The sequence below is a fragment of the Abramis brama genome (genome assembly GCF_963993115.1).
Source record: "Abramis brama genome assembly, chromosome: 5".
NCBI classification, from domain to species: Eukaryota; Metazoa; Chordata; class Actinopteri; order Cypriniformes; family Leuciscidae; genus Abramis; species Abramis brama.
Genome location: NC_139967.1, coordinates 46,573,744 through 46,597,880, shown reverse-complemented (window position 1 = coordinate 46,597,880; position 24,137 = coordinate 46,573,744). Strand labels below are relative to the sequence as shown.

The 24,137-nt window shown below is 38.7% G+C and overlaps 2 protein-coding genes across 3 annotated transcripts in view; both read right to left on the bottom strand.

The window, feature by feature from the left end:
• Window positions 1–19,495, bottom strand: part of LOC311083036 (uncharacterized protein) — a gene marked incomplete at its 5' end in the record, with an annotated part of 38,497 nt that extends 19,002 nt beyond the window's left edge. Inside the window, 4 exons of the mRNA XM_084114286.1 lie at window positions 3,906–4,079; window positions 8,850–9,023; window positions 18,981–19,154; window positions 19,488–19,495. Coding sequence (XP_083970412.1) covers window positions 3,906–4,079; window positions 8,850–9,023; window positions 18,981–19,154; window positions 19,488–19,495 — 530 coding nt within the window. The remainder of the gene's footprint in view (window positions 1–3,905; window positions 4,080–8,849; window positions 9,024–18,980; window positions 19,155–19,487) is intronic.
• Window positions 1–24,137, bottom strand: part of LOC311083995 (protein NLRC3-like) — a 441,701-nt gene that overhangs the window by 113,105 nt on the left and 304,459 nt on the right. The gene's annotated exons all lie outside the window — the stretch shown is intronic.

Here is a 24,137-nt window from a genome sequence, read left to right as displayed (position 1 = left end):
AAAAAAGAAATACATTGCAATATCGAATCGCAATATTGTAGAAACGCAATTCTTAAAAATTGCAGTACATATCGTATCCAGCCCTAGTGTGTGTGTGAGTGAGTGTGTGTGTGTGAGTGTGTGTGTGTGACTGTGAGTGTGAGTGAGAGAGAGAGAGAGAGAGAGAGAGAGAGAGAGAGAGAGAGAGTGTGCTTAATGTAAACATTTTAAGGAACTCTTAATATTAATGTAATTAATGTCCAATAAAGGCTGTATTAAAGCACTTAATGACGTTTTCTGATTCTCCGTGACCTAATCTAGAGTGAGAACTATTTATGGTTAATACGTTGTTAACAAAGCATTATCTAACTCTTTACATAAGAGCTAATTAAACAATAATACTTGGTTACAGTGACAGTGAACCAAGAATTTGCTATTTGTATATAGTCTCTTAATATATTAACTACAGCTTATATACTATTATATACTATTCATTAACTATAAACTAATAGTTTGAAAATGATTTATAAGTGCTGTGTTACTGTATACTTGTGATAAAGTGTTGCCATTATTTCAAACCGGTCGCATTAAGTGTAATTGTTCCTTTTGTGTGTGATGGAGTGATTCTTCTTTTTCAAAAATAACACAAAATAAAGTAAAGATGAATTTGACTGATAGCATTATTATTATTATTTTCAAGATTTCCATAGATATGGTGATATATTGTTATTGTGTGTTATTTTGGCCATGATAATCATGTAGTGATAAATCTGATATGGTGACAGCCCTGGTTCAGGTGAAACACACACCACTTCCCTCTTTTCAGCTGCACACACACATTTTGAGGCGATGCTCAAGCTTTTACAAGGGTCTGTTTGCACAAGCATTACAAGGCAAGTTGATTTACAGCAAACATTTGTAATTTAAAAAAAACCCTTCACTGTATCCTGCATCTGCTGTCTGGTTTGTAGTTCGTCCGGTTTATTTAACTGTTAGTTTTAATCAGGGTACCCCCAGGATCCTCCAACTTAAATTCAAGGCTTTTTAAGACCTTTTCAAATGAAATTCAATGCCAACTTCGTACCAATTCCGACAGAAGTATGAGGGGAAAATGTCAAATCTGTATACATTTTAAACCCTAAAAAATAATTATGTACAAGTAGACTACTTGAATTAAATAAAACATTTTATGTAAATTATCAGTCATATTTAATACATACGCAGCAGCATTGTAGCGCGCACGTGTGTAGGCCAATGTTAATTTCGGCAGCCATTTTTGATTTAGTCTTACTCTTCATCTTCAGACGAAAATGCTGATTGGTCTTAGTCACATTTGAGTCATTCTGCCTTTCATAGTTTTATTTGACGAAATGTGTTTGCATTTTTTGTCAACTTTTAGTCATTACTTTTAGTCAAACTGCAGTTACTTTAATTTTGGTAGCTATTTTATATGTAGTCTTTAGACAGAAAATGTCATAATTATTCTCTCTAGGCCAATTCGATTAAGCTTATGAGAAATTAAAATTAAGCTAACAGGCTGTATTGACATTGCACTCTTTAGCAGTAGCACTTGTGCAATTCTACATATGCCTTTTCCTTAAGCTACGTTCACACTAGAAGTGAGAACGCCCACTAACGACCTCATCGCCAGCCACTGGCGACACGCAGCGATAAAGTCGCTTGTAGTGTGAACGGGGCTTCAGTTCTCCAATTTTTTAGAGTGCCGTACCCCCTCTCTTCCACTTAGACTACAGTCACATCTTTCCATTAAGGGACAATATTTGCCCCATTTAATCGATTTTTCCATTTCATTTTTCACCTTTATAATAGCTTTAAAAAATAAATAATGCTTTAAATAAAACAATGTTCAATAAATATTCAATGTTAAAAAACGTTTAATATTAATAAAAATATGATATTAAAATCGCCAGTAGGTGGCGGTAACTCATTGTCTTTGTCAAAGCCGCAGATTATTATTGTTGCAAAATAGAGCAATAAGCCTGACAATACTGTTTAAAATGTAATACATCACTTAATGTTACCCTTTTTTTTTTCTTTTTTTTTTCACTGTTGTATAAAATCAATGTCACATTTGAAATCGTGTGGATAGTCGGGAAACATTGCATTCTTGCTCGCATAATGATCAACATTAAAAACACTGCTGTATATCAGCCTGCATTTTGATCGCAGATTTAGTCGCACAAACAGCGCAAGCGGCTCATGACAGATCTTCTCAAATGAAGATCGCTGAACTCCAGCTTGTCTGTGTTTTCAGATCATCCGCGCTTCTTCAACAATGTAGAGAGAGCGCATGTGGATGGTTGTGGCCAGATACTACTGAAAAGACCGGGTAGAAAACATGTTCTTTTAACAGAAAAGCTCTGATTAGTAACCATCGTAACGGGTGCGCACGCTTTCGCGCGTTCTTCTGTGATGTGGAGCGCGAGGTGCACTCAACGTTACGCGACTAATTTATAATTAGTCTACATTAGTAACAGTTAATTTTGTTACGGTATGAACTTAATCATAGAAAAGGCAAAAAAATGTAAGACCTTTGTAACGAAATCCAAGACTTTGTATACCAAATTCAAGGCTTTTAAAGGGGACCTATTATGCAAAATTCACTTTTGTTTGGTGTTTGGACATAAATGTGTGTTGGCAGTGTGTGTACACAACCAGCCTACAGTGATAAAAATCCACTCACTCCTTTTTTTTAAATCCCCATAAATCATAAGCAGTCTCTCCAAACGACCCGTTTTCAGAATGTGGCTTTAGTGACATCACTTAAGCCACAGGCCCCGCCTACGAGTGTTGACTGACACTGCCGTTATAACTTAGACCCGCCCTGATCGAGTTCACTGCGAGTTGTACACATCAGCCATTGCTGCAGCAATGCACTCATGAGAAGCGTCGAAGCATCTCCCAAGCGTTGAAGGTGTTGTAGCTGGATGTATTCATTCACATAGCTCTCTTTATTTACTCTTGAAATCTGCCAGCCACTGAAGACGAGGTGGATTCATTTTGTTTTCAAAGAAAATGCTCCCTCAACTCTACAGAAATTTATGTAAGTTACTTATGCACTTCTTATACTGTTTACTCAGCTCTAACAGTGATTTTCTGAAGAAAAACTGATGCTTCATCTTTTGTGTGACATACAGTAAACTTTATTAAACTCACCAGTATATTTTGTGTCATCATTCAGACAATTCAGATCGTCAGACGGAGTCCTACAGCAGGCTTGCATTAATAGTGTATACAAGCAATGCCAAATATGTTATAATCGTAATTAAACTAAGCTATACCAGTTCCAACTCCATACATCATATATTCTCTGACTCTGTAGGCATTTTTATGGTCGAAATGAACACCATTACTGTGACTGTCTGTTTTATTATCATCATCATCTTCCCTGTTCTGGCTCTGATCGCGGCTGCTTAGGCTCCGCCCCCTGTGCTGTGAACCAGCAGCTCATTAGCATTAAAGGAGAAGCAGTAAAACAGTGCGTTTTTCACAGACCCAAAAAATGATGATTTAAACGTGCTGTAAATAAAATTCTGCGGGGTATTTTGAGCTAAAACTTCACATACACACTCTGGGGACATCAGAGACTTATTTTACATCTTGTGAAAAGGGGCATAAAAGGTCCCCTTTAAGGCCTTAATTTGAGATTATCAAATTTAAGACTTTTTCAAAGCTTTTAAGACCCCGCGGGTACCCTGTAATAATATAGTAAGATGTAAATGTTCCTCTTCAGGGAGACTCCTCACCGCTGCCTTCTACCGCCGGCAGGATCTGACGGCTCAAGCTGGAGTCTGTCGCTGAACCACCGGATGGGGCTTACACCAAAGATATATTGTATACACTAGTATCTACTGTACATATTAATCCTTATTCACTCCGAGTCTTTATGGTAGAGATGATCTTACCCCAGTATCTCCAGTTTACAGTGAGGATTCGCCAGAACAGCAGAAAACAGCTTCACTCCTGAGTCTCCTAGTTTATTCTTAGACAGACCCAGATCTCTCAGGTGTGAGGGGTTTGATCTCAGAGCTGAAGCCAGAGCAGCACAACCTTCATCTGTCACACCACACTCACTCAACCTGTAGAGAACAATGACACACATTAAGCCTGTATCCAGAGATAAACATGACACTTAAAAAATAAATAACATAATGCTGTCAATATGAAATATATAAAAATATTCATTAGAAACAAGTTGTTAAATTACATCATTTAGGATTAGGGGATTCAATATACAGTTTGTACAGTATAAAAATCATTATTTCTATGGAAAATCCCCATAAAACATGGAAACCCAACGTGTGTGAGTGTGTGTGTGTGTGAATGTGTTTTAATGCTTAATGTATTTGTAAACATTTTAAAGTCCCACTCCGATCATATTTCGAGCTATTTTTAAACATTCTCAGTGGTCTTTAAATGATGATTATGCCGTTTTTAGCCAAAATCACAAAACCTGTGCCGTTTTCTGGGGCTTCGCTTCAGCAGAGCGGCAGTAGCTCATTAGCAATTCGCCTCTGCGTTGTGGGCGGAGCCGTTGGCACGGAGACGACCCTCCCCCTCCTCTCCTCTGTACGTTCACACCGCCGCCGGCGCCGACTTGAGCTTCCGAGAAAACGGAGGAGAAGCTGATCATCGCCGTTGCTGGGTTTCCTATCATTATCGGATTAATTGCAGTTTAACCATCACAGAGTGAAAGTTTATCATTTGCATGTGTTTTTAAGTCCTGCCAGTTTAACAGGGCGCGCTTGACGGCATATAAGAACGAGGGGAGCGAGAGAGAGAGAGAGCCCCGGCCGCGCGCGCGCACTCACTATTAATAATAATAAATAATAATGTGACCAAAACGGTTATACAAATGCTGTCATTATAAAAGGTTTCTAGTGTCAATGTATTGCTTGTTTATTCTGTTTACTTTTCATGGTGTGGCACTTCTCTTCTCCCATGATCGAACACAGAATGCTGCTACGTCAGAGCGGCCAAAGCGTCAACAAGCTTCCTCGTACTTTTTGACAAGCGTCCTTGACAGGGCGGCCAGAGCTTCTTTGCCGGTCAAGTCGGCGGCGGTGTGAACGTACAGTTAGTATTGCAACCCACTACCGCACATAGGTGTTGATCCGCCATCGTCTTCTCTACTCCTCAGAACCTGAGCGGGCGGGGGCGGAGGGGAGTATGAGCTTGTGGCTCCACCCAGTGGAGTTACTACGTCACAACTCCAGTCTTTTCTAGCTGGCATTTTAGCGCCTGCTACTGATTCACAGCCATTTGTATGCAGAAATACTCAGAAATACAACTTTGAGCTTATTTTTCTCAAGATATGTCCTCTAACATTAGAAAAATGCCACAAGAACATGTTAACACCTAGAAAAACCATGATTTTCATCGGAGTGGGTCTTTAAGGAACGTGTGTGTGTGATTAATGTATTTGTAAACATTTTAAGGAGCATGTGTGTGTGTGTGTGTGTGTGTGTGTGTGTGTGTGTGATTAATGTATTTGTAAGCATTTTGAGAAACATTTGTGTGTGTGTGTGTGTGTGTGTGTGCGTTTGATTTATATTACATTGTGGGAACCAAATGTCAACACAAGGATAGTAAAACCTGAGATCACCTCCATTGTGGGGACCAGCCAGCGGTCCCCATGAGGGGACTGGGTTAATAAACAAACTAAATTATATTTTTTTGAAAATGTAAAAATACAGAAAGTTTTCTGTGATGGGTAGGTTTAGGGGTAGGGTTAGTGCAAGGAGATAGAATATACAGTTTGTACTGTATAAAAAACATTAAGTCTATGGAGAGTCCCCACAAAGATAGTGAACCAGACATTTCCTGGATGATTTTGGCATTTACTTCGTAAAATAATCTTTTAGGAAGCACGCTATAAAGAACCGGTATTGATTATAGTGTGTGCCAAGTGTGCGTGTTCGTTCATGGGTTATTCAGAAACGACACAGTGCGGAAACGGAAAATCACCAAGCGACAATAAAACTAGTCCAGTGATGTATATATTTAGGCTTTCTGAAGCCTCTGAGCCAATTTCTGTGAGGAATCGATCAAAATTTACGCTTTCGTTCTAGTCATAGTTATACATTTGTAATGATGTGCGATTCGTGAATGAATCATTTGAGTCAGTTCATTGCAGTGAATAGGAGAAACCCGTTAATAAACCAGTCTAGATGATTCAGTCATGAACAGAACTGATTTGGTTTACCGAGTTCAAATCACTGATTCAATGATCCTGTCAATGTTTAAGTGAACACTGTCTCAGGAAAGACTAAATGGTCTGGTCATGCTGTCTATTAAACACGATTTAGCACGACGGCTTATTTTCAAAGATCTGATCAAATAATGGTGTTGTACTGAATGCAGTGTGTAATTATTTGTATAGTTATAAATGTATAATTTTAGTTAATTTAATAAACTTTCAAACTTTCATTTAGTTCTTTATTGTCTCTTATTGAATAATAATTGCTATGCTTATAGATAATGATTGTTGTTATATGTGGCAAAAAGATTAGATAAGGGTTTATAGAAAATCCAGAGCTTCCCACTCGTATTTACGACATTAGCCGCTTTTGCACTGTCGGGCTGAACGGTTCTCATTGCGTAACCGTTCCACTCCGTGCCGATCTGGGTCAGCTGGTGCGGTTACGGCTTCATTCTCCACTGTGGGTTTGACAGCAGCCGCTCTTTGGGATGTAATGCAAACGCGTCAGTCGTTGCCTTGGTAACGCGGCGGTTTACTGATGATATGAGATGTGAATAGCGATCGCGTTATGGAGAATGATCAGCTAGAGAAACTGGCAGCCAGGCAACAGACAAGTGACCAATCCTGGAGACTTTACTTCACGGATTCTACCAGCACGGTTCGGCTGAGGATTCATTACCATTATAAGAACCGTTCGGGCCGACGGAGGAAAAGCGACTATTGTTGAGGCGTTCATGTGCGTTCAACTCGTAAATACAATCTTTACAAGATGACATGAACGCACCATATGAGTGTTGAGTGACGTAATATCCCTTTCAAGTGGACGCGTGGAAGAGACGTGAGACTGAAAGCACTGAAAAGCCCTCGCGCTACTCATATGCTGAGAGAGAGATAAGACAGTAGAGCTGCACGATTCATCTTTAAAATACTGTGATCTCCATTCAAACACCCACACGATCTTTCAATCTGTTTATTAAACCTTTGACAAAATCATATCGCAACATTCAAATCTGTGTTGGCGCTGCCGCTGACCCAGAGAGAGCTGTCATGAAACAGCTTCACAAAAGATCTTTAAAACCTCATAATAGTATCATTATTTCTGTGACACAATAGTTCAGATTATCATAGAAGTACTGGGATAAAAGTTTAAAGTGCAAATATAAACACTGATGTCTACGATAGTGATCAAAATAGAGTAAATCAGCCTTAGATAAAAACTTGGTGCCTAAAATAACGCATTTATCGATTACATTATTCCGCCACTAGGTGGCGACAACTGACTGTTAAAACATGTACCGGTATTTGTAATTTAATTATTTAATCAAGAGAATGTAGCACTGTATGATGCTTCTGAAATAAAACTCAGAAAGATGTGATGAATTGAATTTGTAAATATGACTCATCTTATACATCATGTACAGTCTGTATAAGAGTATGATTTAACTTTTACCCATAGTCTAGTGTAAAAAAGAAGAAATACATTGCAATATCGAATCGCATTATTGTAGAAACGCAATTCTTAAAAATTGCAGTACATATCGTATCCAGCCCTAATGTGTGTGTGTGTGTGTGTGTGTGTGTGTGAGTGTGTGTGTGTGTGTGTGTGAATGTGTGTGTGTGTGTGTGTGTGTGTACATGTGTAAGCTTAATGTATTTGTAAACATTTTAAGGAACTCTTAATATTAATGTAATTAATGTCCAATAAAGGCTGTATTAAAGCACTAAATGACATTTTCTGATTCTCCGTGACCTAATCTAGAGCGAGAACTATTTATGGTTAATACGTTGTTAACAAAGCATTATCTAACTCTTTACATAAGAGCTAATTAAACAATACTTGGTTAATTACAGTGACAGTGAACCAAGAATTTGCTATTTGTATATAGTCTCTTAATATATTAACTACAGCTTATATACTATTATATACTATTCATTAACTATAAACTAATAGTTTGAAAATGATTTATAAGCGCTGTGTTACTGTATACTTGTGATAAAGTGTTGCCATTATTTCAAACCGGTCGCATTAAGTGTAATTGTTCCTTTTGTGTGTGATGGAGTGATTCTTCTTTTTCAAAAATAACACAAAATAAACAAAGTAAAGATGAATTTGACTGATAGCATTATTATTATTTTTTTCAAGATTTTACATAGATATGGTGATATATTGTTATTGTGTGTTATTTTGGCCATGATAATCATGTAGTGATAAATCTGATATGGTGACAGCCCTGGTTCAGGTGAAACACACACCACTTCCCTCTTTTCAGCTGCACACACACATTTTGAGGCGATGCTCAAGCTTTTACAAGGGTCTGTTTGCACAAGCATTACAAGACAAGTTGATTTACAGCAAACATTTGTAATTTAAAAAACCATCTTCACTGTATCCTGCATCTGTTGTCTGGTTTGTAGTTTGTCCGGTTTATTTAACTGTTAGTTTTAATAATATAGTAAGATGTAAATGTTCCTCTTCAGGGAGACTCCTCACCGCTGCCTTCTCCCGCCGGCAGGATCTGACGGCTCAAGCTGGAGTCTGTCGCTGAACCACCGGATGGGGCTTACACCAAAGATGTATTGTATACACTATCTACTGTACTTATTAATCCTTATTCACTCTGAGTCTTTATGGTAGAGATGATCTTACCACAGTCTCTCCAGTTTACAGTGAGGATTCGCCAGTACAGCAGAAAACAGCTTCACTCCTGAGTCTCCTAGTTTATTCTCAGTCAGCCTCAGATCTCTCAGGTGTGAGGAGTTTGATCTCAGAGCTGAAGCCAGAGCAGCACAACCTTCATCTGTGACACCACAATCATCCAACCTGTAGAGAACAATGACACACATTAAGCCTATATCCAGAGATAAACATGACACTTAAAAAATAAATAACATAATGCTGTCAATATGAAATATATACAAATATTCATTAGAAACAAATTGTTAAATTACATCAGTTAGGATTAGGGGATTCAATATACAGTTTATACAGTATAAAAATCATTATTTCTACGGAAAATCCCCATAAAACATGGAAACCCAACGTGTGTGTGAGTGTGAATGTGCTTTAATGCTTAATGTATTTGTAAACATTTTAAGGAACGTGTGAATGTGTGTGTGAGTGTGTGTGTGCTTAATGTATTTGTAAGCATTTTAAGGAACATTATGTGTGTGTGTGTGTGTGTGTGTGTGCTTAATGTATTTGTAAACATTTTAAGGAGCGTGTGTGTGTGTGTGTGTGTGTATGATTAATGTATTTGTAAGCATTTTGAGGAACATTTTTGTGTGTGTGTGTGTGTGTGTGTATGTGTGTGTGTGTGTGTGTGTGTTAGCAGGGGAGGATTGGGACGATTGTAAGGGTCCAGCAGAACTCCATAATTTCCTGGATGATTTTGGTATTTACTTCGTAAAATAATCTTTTAGGAAGCACGCTATGAAGAACGGGTATTCATTATAGTGTGTGTGCCAAGTGTGTGTGTTCGTTCGCGGGTTATTCAGAAACAACACAGTGCGGAAACGGAAAATCACCAAGCGACAATAAAACTAGTCCAGTGATGTATATATTTAGGCTTTCTGAAGCCTCTGAGCCAATTTCTGTGAGGAATCAATCAAAATTCACGATTTCGTTCTAGTCATAGTTATACATTTGTAATGATGTGCGATTCATGAATGAATCATTTGAGTCGGTTCATTGCAGTGAATAGGAGAAACCCGTTAATAAAACCAGTCTAGATGATTCAGTCATGAACAGAACTGATTTGGTTTACCGAGTTCAAATCACTGATTCAATGATCCTGTCAATGTTTTAGTGAACACTGTCTCAGGAAAGACTAAATGGTCTGGTCATGCTGTCTATTAAACACGATTTAGCACGACGGCTTATTTTCAAAGATCTGATCAAATAATGGTGTTGTACTGAATGCAGTATGTAATTATTTGTATAGTTATAAATGTATAATTTTAGTTAATTTAATAAACTTTCAAACTTTCATTTAGTTCTTTATTGTCTCTTGTTGAATAATAATTGCTATGCTTAGAATAATTGCTATGCTTAGATAATGATTGTTGTTATATGTGGCAAAAAGATTAGATAAGGGTTTATAGAAAATCCAGAGCTTCCCACTCGTATTTACGACATTAGCCGCTTTTGCACTGTCGGGCCGAACGGTTCTCATTGCGTAACCGTTCCACTCCGTGCCGATCCGGGTCAGCTGGTGCGGTTACGGCTTCATTCTCCACTGTGGGTTTGACAGCAGCCGCTCTTTGGGATGTAATGCAAACGCGTCAGTCGTTGCCTTGGTAACGCGGCGGTTTACTGATGATATGAGATGTGAATAGCGATCGCGTTATGGAGAATGATCAGCTATTGCTTTTAATTTTATTATTGCTTTGTTTACTTCACTCAAAGAGTGCTTAACCAGCTACAGAGAAACTGGCAGCCAGGCAACAAGTGACCAGTCCTGGAGACTTTACTTCACGGATTCTACCAGCACGGTTCGGCTGAGGATTCATTACCATTATAAGAACCGTTCGGCCCGACGGAGGAAAAGCGACTATTGTGGAGGCGTTCATGTGCGTTCAACTCATAAATACAATCTTTACGAGATGACATGAATGCACCATATATGAGTGTTGAGTGACGTAATATCCCTTTCAAGTGGACGCGTGGAGAGAGGGGGTAAAATCTCTGCGTGGCAGGGGGAGCTGCCACTCGACCTGTCACTCAACCCGTCACCGCTGGAGGCAGCTGCCACTCGACCCGTCACCATTAAATGCGCCTGCCACTCGACCAGTCATGGATATATGTGCCTGTCACCGCGCCTGCCACTCGACCAGTCACCGTTATATGCGCCTGCCTCAAGATCTCTCACTTTTTAAATCTACCAGATCTCAATTTGATGCACATGTGCTAACAGAAAGTGCAATCCTGCTCATATTTGCCATCTTATAGGCTTCATTTTATTCATTCTTTTTGTTCATAATGGAGCGCACGTGTCAGCTACAAGCTTCTCGCCTGCCTCAGACTTACTGTTTACATGTACCAGAGACACTCCGATTTATGCACATGTGCAAATAGACCATGCAATCCTGTTCTTATTTATCTATTTGCCATTTTATCTTATATTTGATTTGCTCTTTTCGTCCATAATGGAGCGCGCGTCACTTCACCTAAGCGTCGCGCCTGCCTCTAGATCACTCACTGTTTAAATCTACCAGAGACACTATTGATGCATGTGTGCAAACAGACAGTAAAATACTGCTCCATCTTATGTTATATTTTATTCGCTCTTTTTGTCCATAACTGAGCACTTTAGCGTCACTTTAGTGTCGCGCCTGCCTCAAGATCTCTAACGTACCAGACACTCCGATTAATTCACATGTATAAACACACAGCAAAATACTGCTCTTATTTGCCATATTATCTTATATTTATTCCTCTTTTTGTTCATAAAAAAACGTTGCGCCTGCCTCAAAATCTCTCGCTTTTACTGCCTGATAGGCCTACTTTACTTTTATGAAAGGAAAAGCATGATTACTCACTACATCAGTTTGTTTGTTTTATAGCTCAGGCCTATCTATTTAAATTTATTTTATTTTATTTTATTTGCTTTTTTTTTTTTTTGAAAATTATTGTTTTTATAGTAGTTCATAATTATAGGCTACTTGTGATCGATATTCTGATGTAGAAATTACGATTGTGTCAACCAAGTAATGTCCTATCTCCCATCTTTCGCATTAGATGTTTGTGTGAAAAACTGTCAAAATAACAATTGTAAGTCCAAAATATTCCCGTGTCCTCTCTTTTATTTGAATATTTTAGATTAATCATTAAAATGCTGTCAATTTCACAATCTAAATTCAGTATATGAGTCCATTTGTGTTGGATTTGCCGTACAGGTGTTGATTTTTTAACGGCCACTGGTAGAGTCACCAATTGGTAAAACCCCATGCACTAATTTCTATTTTTTTAATTATTAAAATTAAATTTTGTTCTTTGCCTGAACAAGTTTTTTTGTTGTTGTGCAGACTCATGCAAAATCCAAGACCTCATCCTTAAATATTGATATTCTGCAATTCTGTAAATAAAATGAAATAAAATAGCCTATAAAACAAACAAATCGATGTAGTGAAGAAGACTCTTCGTCTGTTTTTCGCTTCAGCATGTCAATCGGAGTATCAGCCAGTAAAACAGTGGGAGATCTTGAGGCTGGCGCGACGCTTAGGAGCCAACAAGCGTGCTCAATTATGGACAAAAAGAGCGAATAATGTCTGTTTGCACATGTACATCAATCGGAGTGTCTGGTAGATGAAAACAGTGAGAGATCTTGTGGCAGGTGCGACTCTTAGGTGCCGAGACTGGTTATATCCGTGACCGGCCGAGTGGCAGGCGCATATAACGGTGACTGGTCGAGTGGCAGGCGCATATATCCGTGACCGGCCGAGTGGCAGGCGCATATAACGGTGACTGGTCGAGTGGCAGGCGCATATATCCGTGACCGGCCGAGTGGCAGGCGCATATAACGGTGACTGGTCGAGTGGTAGGCGCATATATCCGTGACTGGTCGAGTGGCAGGCGCATATAACGGTGACTGGTCGAGTGGCAGGCGCGGTGACAGGCACATATATCCATGACTGGTCGAGTGGCAGGCGCATTTAACGGTGACGGGTCGAGTGGCAGCTGCCTCTAGCGGTGATGGGTTGAGTGACAGGTCGAGTGGCAGCTCCGCCTGCCACGCAGAGATTTTACCCCTACACGTTAAAAGATCAAATTCGGTACACCTTGTTAATAAAGCATAAGTAGCCTACAGAATAGCAGATGAGCCCAGAATACGAGCGCATTGCATTTAATTACACGTTAAGCGTCTTCGGGAGGACGGGGGACTGTCACGTGTAGTTGTAGATAATGTGTCAGTTCATGTTTGGACTTTCAGTTTCTTTTTTGATTTGTTCCTGTTTTCCTTTTCTATTTCCGCCACTCCTTTGTTTCTATGATTACTATCATGGAGTTCATTTGTCCCAGCTGTGCATGATTAATTATCTCGTTTCTGTTTGCTATATAAGATGCACCCTTTCTTTCAGTCTTTGTCTGATCTCCGTTGTGTTTATGTGTGTTTTCCCTGTCAGCTTGTTCCAGAGTGCTATTATTAAAGTTTGAGTTTGTACCTATAATCGGAGTCTTCAGTCTGTTCCCGATGAAACCACAGTATGACAACATTGTTTGTAGTTATTTGGAATTTTTGTTAAAAAAAAATTAAGATAATCAAAAAGATTGTGATCATTTGTGATTTAATCATGTAAAAAACATAGTTTCAACTGACCATAGAAATTTGATTTGTTCAAACTCACTTGAGAAAAAGTAAATTGATTACTTGTAATAAGCTGAAGTAATTTTTTTACTTTGATCCGACACATTTTTTTCAGTAATTACATAAAAGCTGATATAACAAATTAAAACTATACATCATATAAAAATATACAATTTTTAAAAATATAAAATTGTAAAAGAAGAGGTTATATGACAATAAAGAGTCATGAAACCCCCCTCTTTCAGCTCAAGTCTACCTCACAATCATTCTGTAAAATCCTCTTAAATGTGTGTGTGCGGCTGTGAGAAGAAGAGAGAGAGTGTGTGTGTCAGAGCAAGACAGGAGAGAGAGAGGGACGAGCAACAGTCATCTGTCAGCGGCCCATGCCGGCTCTCACTACATATCAGGGGGAAACTGGAGGATTTTAGAGCTGACAGTTAAATTTCTACCAAAACATTGAACACAATCTGTATTTTCCCTTTAACAGTATAGATGTTTATATACATTCACTATAAATGCATCTATACAGTATGATAATAATTTTCTCATACAAATGTCATAAAAACCGGTTGCGTAGATCACAAATCTACACCTTCAGGACAGATAGTGACAGAGAAGATAGATATTCTTGTAGCTCTCCACAGAAAAACGCTTGTTAAACACACACACACACACACACACACACACACACACACACACACACAGTTTGATTGTGTCTGTAGTTTCTGGCCAACCAAACGCCCGCAGCGAGTCTCGGCCTGACAGCATCACGGGGGAAGCCTGCAACACACTCAACTCTTGCACCATGGACACACACACTTGCGACCCATGAACGCCTCTCTAAACTACTGCCTGATTTTGCAGTTTGAAGCGTCTGTCATAGAAAAACACCATGTGCTGTCATGATAAAGAGAAATGTCTTCTCATAGGATAAGAACCTCCAGCCTCATTAATAATACAGACACTGACGTGTCATCGATGTACTATAGTGTTTCTCCATGTCATAATCTGTGACATTGACATGTCCTGAGCTCGAGTCAGATTGGCTTCGTTCCAAATCACAGAACTACAGACCATATTTACACCCTACACACCCTAATCAATAAACACGTAAAACAGACCAAAAACGGAAAAATATTTGCATGCTTTGTCGATTTAAAAAAAGCATTTGATTCTATTTGGCACAACGGATTATATTACAAACTTTTACAAAGTGGTGTAGGGGGTAAAGTTTATGACACTATAAAATCAATGTATTCGAACAATAAATGTGCAATACGAATTGGCAACAAACACACAGAATTCTTCACTCAGAAAAGAGGAGTGCGGCAGGGCTGTAGCCTGAGTCCAACGCTGTTCAACATCTACATTAATGAACTAGCGGTGCAGCTGGAGCAGTCTACGGGCCCTGGACTCACTCTACAGGACAGGAGCATCAAGCTCTTGCTGTACGCAGACGACCTGGTGCTGCTGTCACCCACTGTGTGTGTGTGTGTGTGTGTGTGTGTGTGAGAGAGAGAGAGAGAGAGAGAGTCACCCACTGCACAGGGACTACAGCAGCACCTGGACCTGCTGGAGAACTACTGCCAGAACTGAGCCCTGGCAGTCAACCTCACAAAGAACAACATTATGGTCTTTCAGAAGAAGCCCAGATGTCAGGAACACAGACACCAGTTCAGTCTAGGCAGCACCGCCCTAGAGCACACGATGCAGTACACTTACCTCGGCCTGGTCATCACTGCATCGGGGAGTTTCAGTGTGGCAGTGAATGCTCTCAAAGATAAAGCTCGAAGAGCTCTCTACGCAATTAAGAAAAAATTCCAAAACATTGAATTACCGATTCCAATCTGGTGTAAAATCTTTGATAGTGTAATTTAGCCCATTGCGCTGTGTGGAAGTGAGGTCTGGGGTCCACTCAGTGATCAGAGCTACACTAGATGGGACAGGCATCCAACAGAAGCCCTACACACTGAATTCTGCAAAATGATTAAAACTACAAAGGAAAACACCCAATAATGCATGTAGAGCAGAATTAGGACGATTCCCATTGATTATTAATATGCAAAAAAGATCCCTCAAATTCTGGATGCACCAAAAATCAAGTCCCACAGAATCGCTACATTTTAAAGCACTACAAACCCAAGAACTGAACCCCGAAAAGAGCCCCCTCAGTCAGCTGGTTCTGAGACTCACTAACCGGACTAACCATACTAACACTAACCAGTCTCAGACCAGCACTGCTCCTCACACTAACACCAGGACAAACCAAATTACCAAACAGTCTAAAAATACATATCTGGAACATTGGGATCAGGAAACTAAAACACAAAGTAAATTACAATTCTATCGAAATCTGAAATCAAATTATGAACTGGAAGAATATCTCCAGAGTGTGAGAGACACAAAGCAGAGACGGATCCTGAGCTGGTACAGGCTGAGAAAACACAGTCTCGCCATCGAGACAGGCAGACACAGGAAGAGCTGGTTACCCCGAGAGCAGAGGGTGTGTGTTCACTGCAGGACAGGAGAGATCGAGACAGAGACGCACTTTCTCCTTCACTGTCACAAATACAGTTCAGTCAGAGAACTCTACTTTAGCAAACTCACTAACGTAATACAGAACTTTACAGCCATGACTGAAGTAGATCAGATGAAGATCCTGCTAGGAGAGGGCCAGACAGCAGCACTGGCTGCCAGATACGTGTGTGTGTGCCACAGCCTGAGAGACAGCAGGTGAATGAGTGTGTGATGTGTGTGTCTGACCTCAGTGTGTTTCCCTACTGTCCACCAGAGTGACCTTCAGTGACGTGTGTGTGTGTATGTGTTAAAACACCGTGGTATAAAATGTTCCAATATTATAATTTGTATACATGTTAAAACACTATGGTGTAAAATGTTAACAGATATTATAATTTGTTACACTGTTAATTTGTACAATTAATCTAAGTAGTACATTTAGATTTAAGTTATGTCTTAATATTTTATTTTATTATTTTGATGTCTTTTTACAAGCTTTGGCAATATTGTAATATGTACAGTCATGCCAATAAAGCATTATTGAATTGAATTGAATTGAATTGAATTGAATTGACATTGACATGAGGTAGACTTTAAACCTGGAGAAAAATCTCTACAGTCTCCAGTTTCCCCCTAAAATTAAAATGAATGGATTGTTAATACTGACTTGTGCTGTGCTGAGTGTGTTTAAAGTAAAGGGTGTTAAATGTATATCAGTGTCGGTGATATACAGGTCTCTCTCTTGCGGTCTCTCTCTCCCTGTCCGTCCCAGACACACACACACACGTTTTTTCACTCACTCACTGTACTACATACAATTACGACACGTTACGCATTACAGAAGGTCTGTATACCCTAGATCAGTGGTTCCCAAACTTTTTGAAAGCATGGCACCCCTTTGTAGTGTTTTTTTTTCCACGGCACCCTAACCCAATTAAACTAAACGAACATATGTACATACATATATACAATTATATCCAGATGAGCAAACAACAAATGAAGCATAAACAGCAGCATGAATTTATTATGAATGCATCACAACAGACATAATATGAGGCGAAACAACCCCTTCAGATGAATCATCAGTCCATTAATAACTGGACACACGTCAACAGACTGATTTTAACCAATTAGGCTACTGTATGTGAGAATCATTGGAACAAAAAAGATTTAAAGATACTTAACTCTTTAAATAATAATAAACAACTCCAAATATTTTTGCATATGTTGGTGTTTTGATATGATTTTAAAATATGCTGTAAACAGGGTTAGCCTATTATAGTTTTGCATTTTTCATTAGTTTTTATTTTTATTTTGTTTTGACTTTTTGTTTTCAAATTCAGTTTAGTTTTAATTAGTTTTTAAAGTGGGTTTGCTAGTTTAGTTTAGTTTTTATTTTTTGAATATGCTTAGTTTTCGTTTAGTTTTTATTAGTTTTAGTGTTAGTTTTAGTCTTTTTTTTTGTAATTTGGGTTATTTGTCAGGGGCAAGATTCAAAAAGACATAATGACATAACATTATTTAATATTTGAATCACAGCTTATATAGTGTTTTGACATCGACAATCACAACCAAAAAGTGCATTTATCCTCAAACTTGCGACTAGTTAACTTTCTAAAGAAGGCGCAATCGCTTCTCGGGTCGACAATAACACACTGACAAAATTATATTCAGAATTTAAAATATTTTTATACCACTTTTTAATGTGTGATTGTGTAAAGGTGTTCACGAGATAGAGATACCAACCTTCCGCGAACTTGCTTTCAACGTCGAACGAACACTCGTTCTCATGGAGACGCGATGTGCACGGAGGGGAGGGGCTGTGTATGTGTGTGTGTGTGTGTGTGTGTGTGTGCAGGCGCATGTGAGAGACACATGAGTGACAGAGAGACGAGGGAGAGCAGGGAAAGGAAATGCAGCTGAACGAATACGCTGCGTGTTTTAAATAGCGTTTTTTCCCACCTAGTTTTCGTTTTTTCGTTCATTTTCGTTAACGATTATAACCTTGGCTGTAAAAGGTTATTTTATGGTACGATAGTTATTTTAGGCTGTTTAAATTGGAAAATAAAGCTGAGAATCTGCGGCACCCCTAGCCAGTTGTCACGGCACCCCAGGGTGCCGCGGCACCCACTTTGGGAACCACTGCCCTAGATGCACATCTACAGATTTGAGAGCATTCGTCACTTGCCATTTTTCTTTTGCTGGATGTCTATTGTCTATTTGCATATCAATAAAGATTTTATTTAATACAATGCACATTGAACTTTTATAGCACTTCAATTGTAAAAATTGTGAGCCTGACATATTACATTTATTTTTATTAGCACTCTATGTTCAAAGATTTACGAGCTGTCAGTTCATTTCTTATACGCTGCTGCCATCTAGTGGTTGTTAATGGTAACCCTAAAAATACAGTGAACTTAATAAATAATATATAATAAAATAATAAATAAACTTAAATAAATCATATTTTATCTGTTCCAGAAGCCATATTTAAGTTTTAAGTAAATGTACAAGCCTGTACTGTTACTTTTACTTGAGTAAAGAAGTTAAATCAGTACTTCTACTTTTACCAGAGTATTTTTTAACACAAGTATCTGTACTTCTACTTGAGTACGGGAAGTGAGTACTTTTGCCATCTCTGCAAAGTGTGTTTTCAGTGTGACTATCAGAACTGCAGAATCACCTTAATGAGGAGCAGCTCATGTGTTCAGTCATTTACAGATCAAACACATGAACTCACAGCAGGAGAAATAGAGCAAATGCTTTAAAAATATTAATTCTCTTACATCATATGAACAGATGTAAAAATAATTTGATGAATTTGATCATGTTGTTTTAATAGCTTTGCTTGTAATTAATGAAATAATACTTATTTCCCTGCATTTTATTCCATTTTGATTATACTTTATGAATTCACAGTGATAGTTTCATGCGAGAGTCACATATGATCTTACCACAATATCTCCAGTTTACAGTGAGGATTCGCCAGTCCAGCAGAGAACAGCTTCACTCCTGAGTCTCCTAGTTTATTCTCAGACAGAACCAGTGTTCTCAGGTGTGAGGGGTTTGATCTCAGAGCTGAAGCCAGAGCAGCACAACCTCCTTCTGTGACACCACAATCACCCAACCTGTAGAGAACAATGACACACTCTTCACTCTCAGATCAAAACAGAAATCTTTGTTTTTCTTAATTGTGTTATAATTTGTGCAATATCTATTTTTTTAAACAATGAATTAAATATATTAGTAAGTTTAACTGTTATTCTAAGAGATTATGTCTCTATGTGAGGGAGAAAGATTATATAAAACTGATCAAATGAAATACATTGAAAACATCAGTTTTTTCACTAAATATAAATGTATTAACATTTACATTACATTTAAATTAATATAAAAAGTCTACATATAAATGTTTATATACATACATTATAAATGCATATATTTTAAAATAAATTTCTCACACATACATCATAAAAAATGGTTAACTAGATTACAAATCAGGTCAGATAGCTGGAGGGTTTAAATGCTGAATTGTGACTCATATTTTTTAAACCATTAATTTATAATGTTTAAGTAAGAACTGTTATGTTTTAACAGTGATGCTTGTTCTCAGTGTCACTTACAGAGCTGATCTAGTTGCTGTAACCACAGGCATCAGCTTCTGAAGAACTTTATCTCCAGTGTTCTGTGTGACACTAATTGAAAATAAAAAAATAAACAAGTTAATTATTCATGCCAACAATAATAATAATAATAATAATAAATATAGCTGCAAGCAGCAATTATCGGGGCCAAGCGCAAGCAGATGACAGGATATGCCAACCATAGACTGTAAAAAAATATGGACGTAGTGTCCGTGACGTCACCCGTAGGTTTCTGAAGAGCATTTTTGAAGCCTAAAGTGGGCGGAGCCGGCCGTCGCCATCTTGGCCTTGCGTCACTCCCGGATAACAGAAAATAGACAAACAGGCGGGGCGTGAGTGGAGCTGAGGAGCCTGGCCTGGCTATCTGAAATCACCTAGCTCGACGTGATCGAGTTAGCTGATGATGTAAAGCCAATTAAACGTTCCTATTTTTGCCCTTCGAAATATTATAATAGTTAAAAGGCATGGCTACAAGTGAGACTGTGTATTACTTCGAGAGTGTTTGTGTGTGACAGTGATTTATGTGCATACATGTCCGTCACTCTTTCATGGTCCGTCAGCGCGGAATTACTCAAGTTCGTAGAGAGCTTATTCAGTCCATTTTAAATTCTGATTTTGGCCGTCTCTCAAATCGGTTAAACCATAGATATATTGCCTTTGAGTTTGAAGTGCAAGTAAATGCGCTAGAAAATCCGCGCTCATTCATGTGCATTTATTGCATGGAAGGAGAAAGCGCCGACGCCTGCATGATTTCATCTGACGGTACATAAGCATATTATAATCCATCTGTTCCGTGAGAGCAGAACGAACGAGTATTTATTGACGTTTTAAATTTGAAAACCCCAAAAAGCAACGAAATTGTCAGACATCCATTAGTGCAGGTTCACGGAGGAAAACAACTGAAATACAGCGCTGGTTGTTCTCTCGAACGGTAACGACGGAATCCAAAGACGTGGCTTTGTACCCAAGTATTAAATTGTATGAAATAATCCCGAAAAAAAGCACAAACACTGCAGAGATGGCAAGTTCAGCAGCAACATTTGCTGAGGTGAAGTGACGGCTAGTAACAGCAGACAAACGGCTAGCACCGACAGCGGCAATCCATCTGTCACTCAAGTGGCCACTGGCCACACCCTTAAATTTAAATATTAATCAACTAAACGGACGAGTTATAAAATAATTCACCCCCCTCACAGTTGTTATGAAGGGCAAATTTAGCTGTATAGACCAAAGCCACATAGAGATCCAGGCTGTAAACATATTTTTTTCTGCTGTAAAGTTGGTAATTTTAACATGGGGGAGATACAGATTTGACTCACTTCTGCAGCCAGGCCAAGCGGACAGTCAACGAATTGCAGTTTAACTCACTTCCGTGTTGGTTTCAAGAGAGAGACGAGGAGGTTGCCGCTTGATGCCAACATGGCTTAAGGTGTCAGACCAACTGCAACAATGAGCAATTAAATACATTTAAAGAGGATTTTAGGTCAAATGGCTGAAAAATCACATAAATTGTCATTCAAAATATGATTTAATGGATTATCACTTTCGACCAATAGGTGGCGCAGTTACAAAACTGATGTGATGTGGTCAGAGTGAAGTGACAATGACACATACAAAGTTTGGTGTCAATATGTCAAGGCATTGCAGAGATAAAGCCTGAATAGTGCTTTTAGCATCATGCCTCAACTTTGCTGCTACGCTATACGAAAACGGTTTCGTGTATCGACACGAAATCCATAACTTTTAGTCGGCACGGTTTGGAGATGATACGATTCGATTTTGGTGAAAATCGGACAAACGGTCTAGGAGGAGTTCGAAAAAGTAGGTTTTGAATGAAAATCAAGATGGCGGACAGGAACTTCAGCCAAATAAGGAAAACTTGGTATCTATGTTCTCGGCTTGACCCAAGGAATCTATTAAGACCAGTGGCATTTCAAAAGCCAGATTTATTCAAAAGTTATTAGCCTTTTTGGAAATTTTGTCATAACATTTGATCACTAGGTGGCGCTGTCTCGAAATATTTTGGGTACCTTCAGAGGATGGTGCTGATGGCACATTCTGAGTTTCGTAATATTACACCAATGCATTTGTTTACTATAGCATTTTATTTCACAAAACTGTATTGAAGTCAATGGGAAATTCATGTTTTGTTCTGTTATATCGCCACCAAGAGACTCAGTCCCACCATTTTTTTTATGTGTCCTCAGAGTGAGCCCATGCATATTTGTGTCAATTTTGGTGAAAATATCTCAATTCGCTTCGGAGTTATAGACATTTATATGAAAAAACACGTAAAAAATGACTGACACATGACTTTGATTGGAATTTACTACCCCTAAACATCAATATTTTCACATTTGGGCATTGGTGTATAGCTATCGACCTATGTTTCCAAACTTCTGACGATGGTTTCGTCTTGATCGGACAAGCGGTTTCGAAGATATAGCCAAATGTTTTTTAAGCGCTAAATCACAACGCTACACAAACCATAAGGCGAAACCTAACATGTTTGGTATCGTTGGACTCGGCAACGATTCAGGAGTCTAAAGAGATGAGTCTCGTGAAAATAAGTTGACCACACCCAAAGTTATAAGCATTTGGAAGCATTTGGGGAAAAAAATTCACCACTAGATGGCACTGTTTCGAAACTTCTCAGACTCCTTCAGGACATCGTGCTGATGACCCCTACCGAGTTTCGTAACGATACGTTCATGCATTCCTAAAATACAGCATTTTAGCACATAATTCAAAATGGCCGACAGCCAAAATGGCTGATCTGGGAAAATTGGATATCAGTCGACTCAGCATGATGTCCTGAATCTAACGAGACCACGGTTATGATTTTTGGGCAATCCATTCAGAAGTTATAAGCAAAAACAGCCATTTTTCATATCTCCGGACCAGTAGGTGGCACTATGGCGAAACGCAGCATGTAGCCTCAGGTCATGCTTGTGATGATATGGACCAAGTTTGGTCTGAATATGATAAAGTGTTGAGGAGATACAAGCTTGTGTCTGTTTTCGTTAACGCTACGTAAAATTTGTTTGCGCGGTATTCGAGAACAGTTTGGCGAATCAACACGAATTCCATAACTTTTTGTCGGCATGGTCTGGAGATGATCTGGTTCAATTTTCGTGAAAATCGGAGTAACGGTCTAGGAGGAGTTTGAAAAAGTATGTTTTTCGGAAAATTCAAAATGGTGGAAAAATTTCCATGACGGAAAATGACGTCATAGGGTGCAGTCGAATCGTCCTGAGCCAAGGAATAAGAGGAAAAAAGAATTTTGTTTCTAGCCCTTGTGGTTCAAAAGTTATTAGCATAAACATGAGTGCAACTTTGGACAGCTGGTGGCGCTAGAGGGAATGAATTGGAGACTCCAAATTTGCTATGCTGATAGGTCAGACTCTCCTCTATCAGTGTCCCAAATTTGATAACTTTCCCGCAAGCGGTTCTATGGGCTGCCATAGACTCCTAGTCGGAAAAATGAAGAATAATAATAATAATAGGAACGGGAACAGATACAATAGGTGCCTACGCACCTTCGGTGCTTGGCCCCTAATAATAATCATAATAATTAATATCATAAGTAAATAATACATTATACCTTCCTAAATACCCTCAAATATGTTTTTTAATTAAACACTGCTTTATAAAGGACATGTAAAAAAGTTGTTTTAGTATCTATAACTGTAGAAGCCTGGTATTCAGCCATCACAGATTTGTTTTTTTCTTTTTCTTGTCAGTGTTGCTGTGGCAGGTCTATTAGTCTGCATTTACACCACTACACTATTTGGACATATCAGATTATTTTGTCCTGTCCGTTGCTGTGGTTATCACCATGGCTACATTTAACTTTATTAAAAGAAAAAGTCTTTTTGTACCTGCATCAGCAAATTATTCGTAAAAAATTAAACACACAAGTTTGTTTGCTTGGTACTTGTTTATTTACCTACTTGTTTATTTAATAATTTACTTAGTTTTATTGTCACAGGAAATGATGTGCACAAAATGTGAATCATTGTCCATCATTTTGCAAGCAACTGGTTATAAAGAAAAATGATTTTGAGACATTAATCTAATTTATTTTCTTAATACTTCTCTTGTGGCCCCTAGTGAAAAAAAATGCATGAATCAAGAAGTGTTTTGTGTTCAACAAGTTGTCTTTGAAATGAGAAGTAAGCTAATCTAATCTTTTATCCTCACAGCGCGTCAGTTATGCGGTGATGCGCTATGAAATTATTGCGGGGCAAATGAACTATAATATTAATGATAAAAGTAGCCTAATAATAATAATAACAGTAATGTAATATGCCCTGCGTGCCCGTCCGCTACGCCACTGTGAAGAGCTAAACGCCACCAGGAACGCCATCAAGGCGATTACCTGTAGGCTTGTTTGAGATGCGCCTTGCCTCGCCTGAAATGTAGTCGAGAGTAGGCGGCTGCAGTGAGAGGAGGAGTGAAAAAAGC